This window comes from Pieris brassicae, chromosome 14, assembly GCF_905147105.1.
Source record: "Pieris brassicae chromosome 14, ilPieBrab1.1, whole genome shotgun sequence".
Lineage (NCBI taxonomy): Eukaryota > Metazoa > Arthropoda > Insecta > Lepidoptera > Pieridae > Pieris > Pieris brassicae.
Genome location: NC_059678.1, coordinates 5,410,017 through 5,422,479, shown reverse-complemented (window position 1 = coordinate 5,422,479; position 12,463 = coordinate 5,410,017). Strand labels below are relative to the sequence as shown.

The window sequence follows — 12,463 nt, the reverse complement described above, 5'->3', positions numbered from 1 at the left end:
GTAACACTTAACATCAGGTGAGCCTCCTGCCCGTTTGCCCCCTATTTTATAGAAAAAAAAGCTTGCTAGCTTAATTAGCCGTTCAATAAACAGCCTAGCTTCTCAACTAAACAGCGCCGTTTAACTAGCGGCCTCAAAGATATTAAGCCAGTTGATTAAACAACTAGGCAAATGACTTGGATCGATGACGTTTCGTTACTTGCCTAACCTGTTGGTTGGTTTTAGTTCCACTTTCTGCATCCTCATACTCCAAACAAAACTCTTCAAACTGTCAAGATATATTTCAGAAAAATTAGCTTGTAATTAGGAATGCATCCGATATCGATATTTTGGGTTTGCCGGTATATTGATACAGCGAATTTTGAATTGAAATTTCGCGCTTTAAGGAAGTAATACAAACGCGCATCTTGTTTGAACTGATTTGTTGCAAACGAGGCACGGATTATCTATGCCTTGAGAATCCCCGCGTTTACTCTACTTGGTCCCCGCGTTATCAATTTCGGGCCTAGTATGTCTTTGATACCAAATTAAACAGAATTACAAAAAAATATCAATGTTAATATTTAACAGTTATTTTATTTTAAAGTAATTATAACTCTCAATTCTTAATTGTAATAACGGAAGTGACGTCGCCAGTCACATCCTGCCAAGCCAAGCCGCCATGTTGACCACCCCTACAACCGAACGCCATGCCTTATAACCTCAAATGCCAGCCCCTTGGAGGGGATGAATCTGTAGGTGATTAGTACGTGTCGTAATGAAACAGTGATGTGTCCTGACACATCATTAATTGCGTCATCGTTAGACCACGATATCGAACTGTTCTGAGAAGAACACGTTCGTACCCTTCGACGGTTGCGCGCAGAAAAGGACAACTTTTTGCCGCGCCTCGATTTTATCGTCTACGCACCCTTCGCATCTTGGTACCACATGTTACCACTAGTGGCCAGTGTAGGATAACTTATGTACATAAATCTACAGTTTTTAAAAATTAAACACATTCCACATTCACCTCTTCTCAACGAATTATTAGGAAGTTTTATTTTAACCAAATAAGGACCAATCAACCTATACAAAACAACCCTAAAAATCTATTTAAGCCACGCCAGCCATAATTTTACTTTTTTGAAGGACGCAGTCAATAAAAAACAAATGTGCTGTCACTGTCATTTTATTATCTGTTAGTTATACTTAAATAGGCGTTGGTATCGTGTATAGACGATATTTCTACAAGAGTATCGATGCATCCCTACCTGTATATATATAGTATATATTGAACTCTAAATTTTCAAACAATTAGCATTGTCAAGCAAAAAATATAACGGAACAATATATAGCATTATATATGTGATCTCCTCGCTCCTGGGTGTCCATAATTGAGAAGGATATATAGGATAAGGATAAAAGGATGTCAGTAAAAGGCAAATAAAACAACAACTTGTACTAAAGTATAATTAGGATACTTTTGTAACATCGCCCAATTAGCAAAAAAATGCTATGAATGGGGCCCCAGCATTTCAGATAATGTGAAAATCTACTCGACTATCAAATTAATTACAAAGTGGAAGATGAGCCTACAATTGTAAAACCTCTATACATACAAAATATCTCAGCACAAAAAACATATATTTTCCAGCCGGCTGGGGGCCTCGGTACTGGGGCCCCGATTGGAAGTACTTCGAAGATTACTTTCGCAGGGCCGTAGGCTCATCTAATGTTAAGTGATACCGCCCATAGACACAATGCCAGAGGGCTCGCAAGTGTGACTTACGTCATTAGCGCTTCAATATTTAAAAGGCCGGCAACGCACCTGCGATCCCTCCAGCAATGCCAGTCCGTAGTGGGTCAAAAGTGCGTCGCCGGCCTTTTAAATTTTCCAATTAAGAGGTTTAGAATTCTTAAGATTTCAGTAAGTATTGTTTAACCTTCATAAAAATTAGAGCGCATAAATACTTAAAAACCCGGCAACGCACTCGCGAGCCCTCTTGCAGTGTGAGTCGGTACGACTAATCAGGTTAGCCACGTAGCCCCTATAAAAAGTGCGTTGCCGGCCTATTACTTTTTCAGTACGCATCAATACTTAAAAGGCCGGCAACGCACTTGCGATCCCTCTTGCAATGCGAGTCGGTACCACTAATCAGGTTAGCCCCCTATAAAAAAGTGCGTCGCCGGCCTATTAATTTTTCCAATAAAGGGAGGTTTAGAATTCTTAAAAGATTTCAGTAAGTATGTTTAATCGTTATAAAAATTATGATTATCCTGAACTGGCCACATGGGACCCTGGATGAATATGACGAGCTGTCTTGGTGTCTTCAGGAGGTGCCAGTACATAACAACTTAGCACATACAAAAATCACGCATTCACTTAGTTTTTAATGGAACCCACTACTCGGAGGCCCCGATTGGGGCCCGCGCGAATTTAGAAGCCCTCCTGGTAGGACTTGGAGTCGAGACGCTCCTGCAGGAGCTCCAGCTGCCGTCTCGCCTCGCACACTGGGAAGTTATTTAGTTCGTAGTACTGTGGGGCAATGCGTAGAAGCCATTCAGCTGAAAACAAAATAATAAAATTAAATAATTTTTTAATTCATTTTGTGTTTTTAATACATCAATAAAAAATCACACAACCAACGATAATAGATGGCGGTACATATATGTGTCTCAGCCAACTCCAGCTTATTAGCCGTTCAATTAACCGCCTAGCCTTTTAACTAAACGGCGCCGTTTGACTAGCGGCCTCAAAGATAATCAGCCGTAGCGTTTGTTATGTTTAATAAACTGGCTAATGCTTAGGCCATTCGTATGATGGAGTGATCAAGTGGCAGAAATAAAAAAGAAGAAACATGAAAATTAAAATTGCTTAAGTCAAATTCACATTATTATTGTCACTTTGGAAAACACCATCAAAGTTGTGGTTTGCCGACGCCATATTGATATAAGAGTTTCCTTTCGAGTTTGAGAGTGGCAGTCCACTAAATTTATATTAACAGTCAACAGGCTAGGCTAAGTAATGAAACGTCATCGATCCAATTTGCCTAGCCGTTTGACCAACTGGCTGAATATCTTTGAGGCCGCTAGTTTAACGGCGCTGTTTGTTTGAGAAGCTAGGCTGTTGATTGAACCGCTAATTAAGCTAGTTGGCTGCAACATATGTAATGAAATATATATTTTTTTTAATTAAATTATTATCTATTTTGTCTTAACAGATGTTCATTTAGTTTTATTTGTTAGTCTGTGGAAGAGACGCTAGTTTAGTTTGTCTATGTATGTGTCAGTGATCCAAATTTGAATACGAAATGTTTGTTATAGGTAAATTTTGGATGTATTATAAAAGAAATAAGATAAAAGTGATTTTCAACAGAACTGTGGCTTGATGATATATTATATATACTATATAGGCATAGTAATGCCTTTAGAGTTGATTCTTAAAAAAAATTTTTTTGCAACACGTTTGAGTTTAACTCCCTCATATATGTATCAGTAAAGTAGTTAAAAAAAAATTTGCAACACATTTGAGTTTAACTCTCTCATATATGTATCAGTAAAGTAGTTAAAAAAAATAATTGCAACACATTTGAGTTTAACTCCCTCATATATGTATCAGTAAAGTAGTTAAAAAAAAAATTTGCAACACATTTGAGTTTAACTCCCTCATATATGTATCAGTAAAGTAGTTAAAAAAAATAATTGCAACACATTTGAGTTTAACTCCCTCATATATGTATCAGTAAAGTAGTTAAAAAAAATAATTGCAACACATTTGAGTTTAACTCCCTCATATATGTATCAGTAAAGTAGTTAAAAAAAAAATTTGCAACACATTTGAGTTTAACTCCCTCATATATGTATCAGTAAAGTAGTTAAAAAAAATAATTGCAACACATTTGAGTTTAACTCCCTCATATATGTATCAGTAAAGTAGTTAAAAAAAATAATTGCAACACATTTGAGTTTAACTCCCTCATATATGTATCAGTAAAGTAGTTAAAAAAAAAATTTGCAACACATTTGAGTTTAACTCCCTCATATATGTATCAGTAAAGTAGTTAAAAAAAATAATTGCAACACATTTGAGTTTAACTCCCTCATATATGTATCAGTAAAGTAGTTAAAAAAAAATTTGCAACACATTTGAGTTTAACTCCCTCATATATGTATCAGTAAAGTAGTTAAATCAGAGAGTTAATTGAATCTCTAGACAGTTAATTAAAAATCGATATTCAATCAGGTCGCTAAAGTTCCGTCAGACAAGTGATTGAACGAAACGTTTAACGATATTCCTAAACGTTGCTAGGCAACGAGACTAACCTAACCTAACCATTTATAATAAAGCAAAACACGGAATCTCCAAGCTCTCAGTTCTTCATCATCTTGTTTAACATTGTTAATCAACACGCTGGCTTTCGGTCAGACAGTTAGTTAAACGTTTTAGACGCTGCTTTATTTGAATCAAAATGCTAGCGACTTGATTGAATATCGACATTTAATTAACTGTCTAGAGATTCAATTAACTCTCTTATTTGACTACTTTAATATATTTAATTTACAGATGTAAAAACGTCTTCTGAAAGAAGTTATCAGTATCGTTCAATGTTCCAGTTAAAACAATTTGACTCAAAACTTGGCATTGAAAAAGAGTGGCACCAGGCCACTTCTACACCCTTGAATTGCAGTAAATCTATTTCAGTAATGTCTCGTTCTTTTTTACTCTCCACCAGCTCAAAGCGATCTTCTGCAATACTCACGTTTAATATCAGTAACGGTGCGTATGTAATTCTTGGTCGTCAACACGAATTCATTATAAATAACCCAGTCCGGTTTGTGGTCCAAGCAGGTCGAGGGATGGAGCTGGACAATCTGATTGTCCTTCACTGTTAGGTAATGGCCGCTCCGCTCCAGGTGAGCTACCTGAAAACATTTTTTAAAGTCCACTTAGAAGATGCTTGAAAAGGTTCGAAGTGCCAGGAAAACAAACCCCATAATGAGAGTATGATCATAATGATCTAGGAAGTAGGCGATTATGAGGTCAACGTGGAACGTGGAAGATCACCAAACTCATCTCGCACCGACTGCATGTTTTCATCGTATCCAGGGAATATTTGCCCGAAAAGATCTTTAACGAACAACTTTGGGAAACCCCAATCAGCAAGCATCACAAATGTGAAAGGATAGGCCATACACTCCAAAGGGATCCCAATCATATACCCTGGCTCTTGATTGGATCCCGCAAGGAAAGTGGAAGCGAGAGCCGGAAAGACGTGATGGAGACTGACTGTGAACCGCATCTAGAGGTTGTACAGTGAGTCGATTAAGAGAACCCTATAGAATCCTTCCTGGACAATTGTTCCAGGAGATGAGAGGGAGAGGCTCTTCATTTTAAGTGAGAACACACGGGGTTAGTTCTTCAAAACTGAATGCAAATACAAATTCAGCAGATCAGTGTTGGTCTAGTTTCAGCGTTCGACTCCCATCCCTGAGGTAGTAGGTTCGATCCCGGCTGCATAAATGCATTTAACATTCGCTCGAACCGTGAAGGAAAACGAAGTATTTTGCCTTAAAGATTATATAATATATAGTAGATAGACAAATGATCATGAAACAGATACTGAGGCCCCGACCTAAAAATGTTGTAACGCCACTGATTTATTTTAATGTTTGAGGCTCAGACCTAAAAATGTTGTAGCGCCACTGATTTATTTTTATTATCTGAGACCCAAACCTAAAAATGTTGTAGCGCCACTGATTTATTTTATTATCTGAGGCCCAGACCTAAAAATGTTGTAGCGCCACTGATTTATTTTTATTATCTGAGGCCCAGACCTAAAAATGTTGTAGCGTCACTGATTTATTTTTATTATCTGAGGCCCAGACCTAAAAATGTTGTAGCGTCACTGATTTATTTTTATTATCTGAGACCCAAACCTAAAAATGTTGTAGCGCCACTGATTTATTTTATTATTTGAGGCTCAGACCTAAAAATGTTGTAGCGCCACTGATTTATTTTTATTATCTGAGACCCAAACCTAAAAATGTTGTAGCGCCACTGATTTATTTTATTATCTGAGGCCCAGACCTAAAAATGTTGTATCGCCACTTATTTATTTTTATTATCTGAGGCCCAGACCTAAAAATGTTGTAGCGCCACCGATTTATATTATTATCTGAGGCCCAAACCTAAAAATGTTGTAGCGCCACTGATTTATTTTTATTATCTGAGGCCCAGACCTAAAAATGTTGTAGCGCCACCGATTTATATTATTATCTGAGGAAAAGACATAAAAATGTTGTAACCCAGCTGATTTATTTTAATGTTTGAGGCTCAGACCTAAAAATGTTGTAGTACATACGAACTTTCTAAGAAACCCGTTATTTTGTTTACTAATTGACTAATAAGTAGGAGTCATTATCTTCTTACGTTTTTCTTCTCTCCATTAAACGACAACTCTCTATAATGCCATCAGATGTCCAGTTCCTTTAGTGTCGTTAAATAGAGTTTACACTGTACAGTGAATATTTATTTATGATTTAAGACAGTCCAATGCCAACCATTGTAATTTATAAGTATTAACTTTGGATACAATACAAAATGTTATTTTTAACCAACCTGCATAAAGAATCCATTGACAAGTGCTTTCCTTATATTAATGTAGTAATCTTTACTCGCGAACTCCGTACTTGTCCTCTTCAAATTAAATCTGTAAATAAAAAATACAAAAAATTGAGGGTAGTCGAGAATATAATTCATTTCACAGTAGATAGTGAATTGCTATTCGAATATATATTTTACACAGTAAAATGTTTTAAGATACTTTAAAAAAATAATTAAAGAAACAAAATCCGATACTTAAAAATATATATATTAGAGGGTAGGTTACAATTACCCTTATTTGAAAAATACTATAATAGATTTTACGATAGATAGTCAATTGTAATTCGAATATATATTTTACATAATAAAATGTTTTTAGATACTTAAAAAAAAACAACTGAAAATTTTAAAAATATTAGAGGGTAGGTTGCAAATACTCTCAATTAAAAAATTGTGATCATATTCATTTTGGTTGCTGCGAAATAAGATTGTCTACTAAACAATGAACACAATTTTCTTACCTATCCATAATTCTGCTTAACTGTTGTCTAACATTGTCTCCAGACTTGAGTGATCTGTAGTTGATGAAGTTGTCGTAGCACCAGTGAGGGTCCTCCATGTCTGAAATTAGTATTAATTGTCAAGGACGGCTTTCTCATCACAGCATAAATTATATTTAAAAAAATATAGAATTTATCAAGACTTATTAGTATAATTTAGTTTATAGTTAACTCACTCTGTTTAAATGCATGATAAACATTGAGCAACGTGAGGTGGTCTCCATCAATGTGAGCGAAACGCATCTTGGCCTCGTCTGCGGCTTTCCTCGCCTCATTTGGTCGAACAAAGCACTGGGGCACTGAAATTAATATAATAAAATTAGTTGCATTGGGACACTGAAATTAATACAATAAAATTAGTTGCATTGGGACACTGAAATTAATACAATAAAATTAGTTTCATTGGGACATCAGTGTCCGAATCAATACAATAAAATTAGTTGCATTAGGACACTGAAATAATTAATATTAATACAATAAAGTTAGTTTCATTGGGACACTGAAATCAATACAATAAAATTAGTTGCATTAGGACACTGAAATAATTAATATTAATACAATAAAATTAGTTTTATTGGGACACTGAAATCAATACAATAAAATTAGTTGCATTAGGACACTGAAATAATTAATATTAATACAATAAAGTTAGTTTCATTGGGACACTGAAATTAATACAATAAAATTAGTTGCATTGGGATACTGAAATTAATACAATAAAATTAGTTGCATTGGGGCACTGAAATTAATACAATCAAATTAATTGCATTGGGCCACTGAAATTAATACAATCAAATTAATTGCTATGTATATATATCACAGGTATGAGACAAGGACCTTTCTGTGCACTTGACACTTGTTTGTATGATGAAGGAAAAATTGAATTGTTGAACTATAAGTGATGTGGTGAGACAGTGATTTATGTTTTAATGTGGATGAAAACTATGGTAATAACAAATTAAAAATATGTGTGCGGGGTACTAGTGTACACATGTAAGAAGAGAAACTTCTTTAAGACTTAATTTTTTGAAAAAATTATCTACTATATGCAACTTTACAGAAATTGAAAGTTAAATTAGATGAAGTTTAACAAAATGCTTTTATTATCATAGACACGAATACAAATAATACAATTATTTCATTTTACCTTATCACTACTAAGATTATTACAGAATTAATTGTAATAGAATTACTACTATCATTGTTATCATTATTATATATTTTTGTTATTAATGGCTTCGAATCTCTTCGAAACAACCGTGGTAGGGACAAAAAAGATGGCGCGTAACGGAAAAATGTGACGGTATTTTTTCACAACAATGGAAAGCATTGCACAACAAATACATTGTATTTTACAAAAGCTAAAAAAAATCCACACCCAATCAAACCATCAAAAATTTGTAACAAAAAATACAGTGTGAATAATAAATCCACTGAAATTCTTTTGGTTATGATAAAAATAATAAAAGGTCGATGACATGGATACAAAAGGGAACGGTTTGGTGTAGAATGAAGAAGGTTAACAAGTCAGATATACAGGGCAACAATGGATGCTGATGTTGACTTGGGTTGGCATTGTCGTACCTGGACTAAAGGAGGTACTGGAGAAGGGACAAGTTAAAAGTACCTACAACCAACAATCATGTGTTGTCAATATCATCACAATGGATGAAGAGAGAGGTATGACTGGACACTGGATAGTACTTTTCAGTACAGTAAATTGATAGTCAGAGACAAAAATGACTAAGCAATATTACAACATTCCACTCAAAAACTGTTTTTATAAATCCAGATTAGAAGTTAGCCAGAATATTTCTTCTGTAATATGTATTTACAATTAAAGATGTAAAACTCAAACTCAAAATAACTTTATTCACATAGGTAACCAAGTACACTTACGAACGTCAACAGAAAAGATGTTAAATCTATTCTAAATTAACATTTACTAGCAGTTCGCAAGTGAAGGGCATAGAATGGGCAAGAAGAACTGGCAAGAAACTCTCCGCCACTCTTTTTATTCGTCCAGTTTTAAATCATACAAATTGTTTGAACTCGAGTTTTGAATTTATTCAGTCTAATTCCACTTGAGAGTGCGATGTAATATAAATACAATTTCCATCTAAGGATCGGTTAATGTTCTGGAGTCACAATATGTTTTAAAATACTTATAGAAACTTATTTCAATTATATAAATGTTCTACCTGACAACATAGCTGTGATAGACAAAATCTCATTGGAGCAATTGTGGTTGCAGCTAGCAATCAACATCTTCGCCAACTGCGGGTCTAAAGGAAACTCTGCCATCACCGCACCCAAATCTGTTAGGTTTCCGTCATCATCTACAAAACATTAAGTGTATAAAGAAATAATTCACATTAAATACTTAAATAACTACAATTACATGGTTATTAATAAAGTTGTAAACTAATTTTGATGAAATGTATCAAGTTAAACTATAACAAGTTAAAGCTAAAGTTAAAGCAATATAACTTGTTTAAAACAGTCAAGTTTCCAGAAATTTTAACACATATATATGTAATTGCAAAATTTTGCTCAAATGCTATAAATAAATTATTATCCAAGTGAAATAATATAATATATAGAATTAATAACTTACCCAGGGCAGCAAGATAGTTAAGCAGCTCCAAGGCCCTCATAAGCGTCTCGGGGGCTGGTGGGTCCATGAAGTCAAAGTGCACGAGGTCATCAATCCCCAACTTTTTCAACTGCAAAACTACAGACCCTAAGTTTGATCTGCAAATGGAGGGCAGTAGGCATTAGTACTTGCAATATGCTCATTTTAAGCATAAAACCAGCAATAAAATTATGACATGGCCAGTATTCCAATTCTGTCTTCCTGACAATGTTTTCCTTCAGCAGGTGTTAAGATGTGTATAAAAAGAAAAATTCCTTTGAGTTGAGCGACAAGCACCTAGGCCGACACTGCTTTCAGTATAACACAATAGACTGTATATATAAAACATAAACCAAGTTCTTAAAATTAATATTACAAATACAATGAATTAAATGTTAATACATAATTAAGGTTTCAATAAATTTCTATTTTTAATGAAAGCTTCGTAAATATACTCTTTTATAGCAAGTTTAAAATATCAAGTACAAGTTAAATTCTACAAATTTTTACACACTAAGTCACCTCAAAATCTCTGGGTATGTGTTGTCCTGCATTTCGTTCTTATAGGCTGTCTCTGTGTACAACCTGAAGCACTTTCCGGGACGAGTTCTACCGGCACGACCGGCGCGCTGCTGGGCAGAAGCCTTACTGATTGGTGACACCAGTAAAGACTCTACACGGACCCTTGGGTTATACACTTTCTGCTTAGCAAAACCAGGATCTATCACAAACACTACACCATCTATCGTTAAAGAGGTTTCAGCTATGTTTGTAGATACAACTACTTTCCTTCCAATAGCACCGTTGGGACGGTTTGGGGGTGCTGGCTCGAAAATTCTCTGTTGGAGATTTGGGGGCAGAGTGGAATATAATGGAATGCACTTTAGTTCACCTGCATCTGGACCCAAGTTGTCAACCTCCCGTTTGATCCTCTTACAAGCATCCTCAATTTCTTCTTGACCAGTCAAAAACAGGAGAATATCACCTGCAACTTCTTCACATAAGTGTATTTGTATCACAGTACGTATGGCCGCCTGTAAGTAGTCGCGTTCAGGCTGAGGTGTATAGAAGATTTCTACAGGATGTGTTCGTCCCGGTACATTCATTAGTGGTGCATTATCAAAGTACTGTTGAAATTTGCCAGCATCTAGCGTAGCAGACATAATAACTAGTTTCAAGTCTGGTCTCTGTTTTATAACCTCTTTCAAGACACCCATTAGAATATCTGTTGCTAATGTTCTTTCATGAGCTTCGTCAAGTAAAATTACTCTGTATTGATCCAGCATTGGGTCCGACATTGCCTCACGAAGCAACATACCATCTGTCATGTATTTTAATACTGTCTGTGGTCCTGAACAGTCTTCAAAACGGATACTGTAACCAACTTGCTGTCCTAATGCTACATCCATTTCTTCAGCCACTCTTTGAGCCACCGACATGGCTGCTACTCTTCTTGGCTGAGTACAGGCAACACCTTTGGACTTACTTGCAGTAACACAAGCAAATTCCACACACCACTGAGGAATTTGTGTAGTTTTACCAGATCCTGTTTCTCCAACAAGCACAACACATTGATGTGTATTAAGAAGACGCATGAAATCATTTTTGTACTCCCATACAGGGAGACCCAGTCGTTTTTGCAATAGTTCATGGTAGCGTGGGGAGTGTGGTAGACCTGTAAATATATATGATATTTCTTACTTTGATCATTGATAGCTTTTAAATAATTCAGAGTATTATTATATATCTTTAATCCTAACTAAAGTTTGCAAATTTTGTATCTAATCACACAAACTCTTAAATAGAACAAAACAATACCAGTATATGAATTAATCCCAGGCGCGCTTGAGGTGCTAGATAGAGCTGTTCCTAGGTTAGCCACGGTGTCTGAGGACCCTTCTCCACTGGCGCCGGATTTAGCAGCAGCCGCTGCTTTTTCCTCGCTAGAAACAAATAATTAACAGAACTTAAAATATATTTTAGAAGTATTTATATTTATTAAGCGCAAGTTTGATTAGTCGCAATTAAAAGATTTATACTCTCATTTATTAAATTAACCGTATTATATAGCGCACACACACACAATGTAATAAATAAATAGTGCAGTTTAAAGACTTTGTTTTAATTATTCCATAATGTAGATACTCTTTGAAATGAATGAAATTCGGATTTACGATAGATGTTATAGAATTATTACTGAACCACGCTGTAGGGTTCGAAAACAATAAAATTTCAGCAACCATGCCTGATTACACCAGATTTTGTAAAATTCAACAGTGGCTTACCGTTTCTTTTTAATAAAAGGGTCCATTACTTCAATCCTCCGTTTAGACATTTTCAAATTAAAACATACAACTTTTTCAATAAATAAACTCAATTCAATTTGAAAACGAGGAAATTCCTAAAATTTTTACTACAACAAACGACTACCTACAAAATGGCGTCAATCGGACATAAACAATATTTTAAAATTTTCTACAACTTTGTCTTTTATTAACTTGTCTATGAAAAATTGGTATTTAATTAATTCATTGGTATAATATATTATAGTGCATATATTCTAATGATGAAACGTGTCGTTTGTGATGACAACTCATTTATATTAGGAGTTCTGTAAAAGCGATTAATTACTCTTGTAAAAAAATGTTATATTTTACTTTCTTAACCTTAAAATATATCGAT

The 12,463-nt window shown here is 35.0% G+C and overlaps 1 protein-coding gene across 1 annotated transcript; it reads right to left on the bottom strand.

Moving 5' to 3' along the window:
- Positions 1 to 1,438: 1,438 nt before the first annotated feature.
- Positions 1,439 to 12,218, bottom strand: LOC123718027 (putative pre-mRNA-splicing factor ATP-dependent RNA helicase PRP1). Its single transcript, XM_045674378.1, has 10 exons — positions 12,067 to 12,218; positions 11,600 to 11,724; positions 10,304 to 11,456; positions 9,764 to 9,900; positions 9,348 to 9,485; positions 7,323 to 7,445; positions 7,108 to 7,207; positions 6,602 to 6,692; positions 4,743 to 4,905; positions 1,439 to 2,547 (listed from the first exon to the last, which is right to left on the bottom strand). Exons 1-10 carry the CDS (start codon positions 12,114 to 12,116, stop codon positions 2,420 to 2,422), a joined length of 2,208 nt encoding a protein of 735 aa, XP_045530334.1. The 5' UTR covers positions 12,117 to 12,218; the 3' UTR covers positions 1,439 to 2,419.
- Between the last annotated feature and the right edge of the window lie 245 nt (positions 12,219 to 12,463).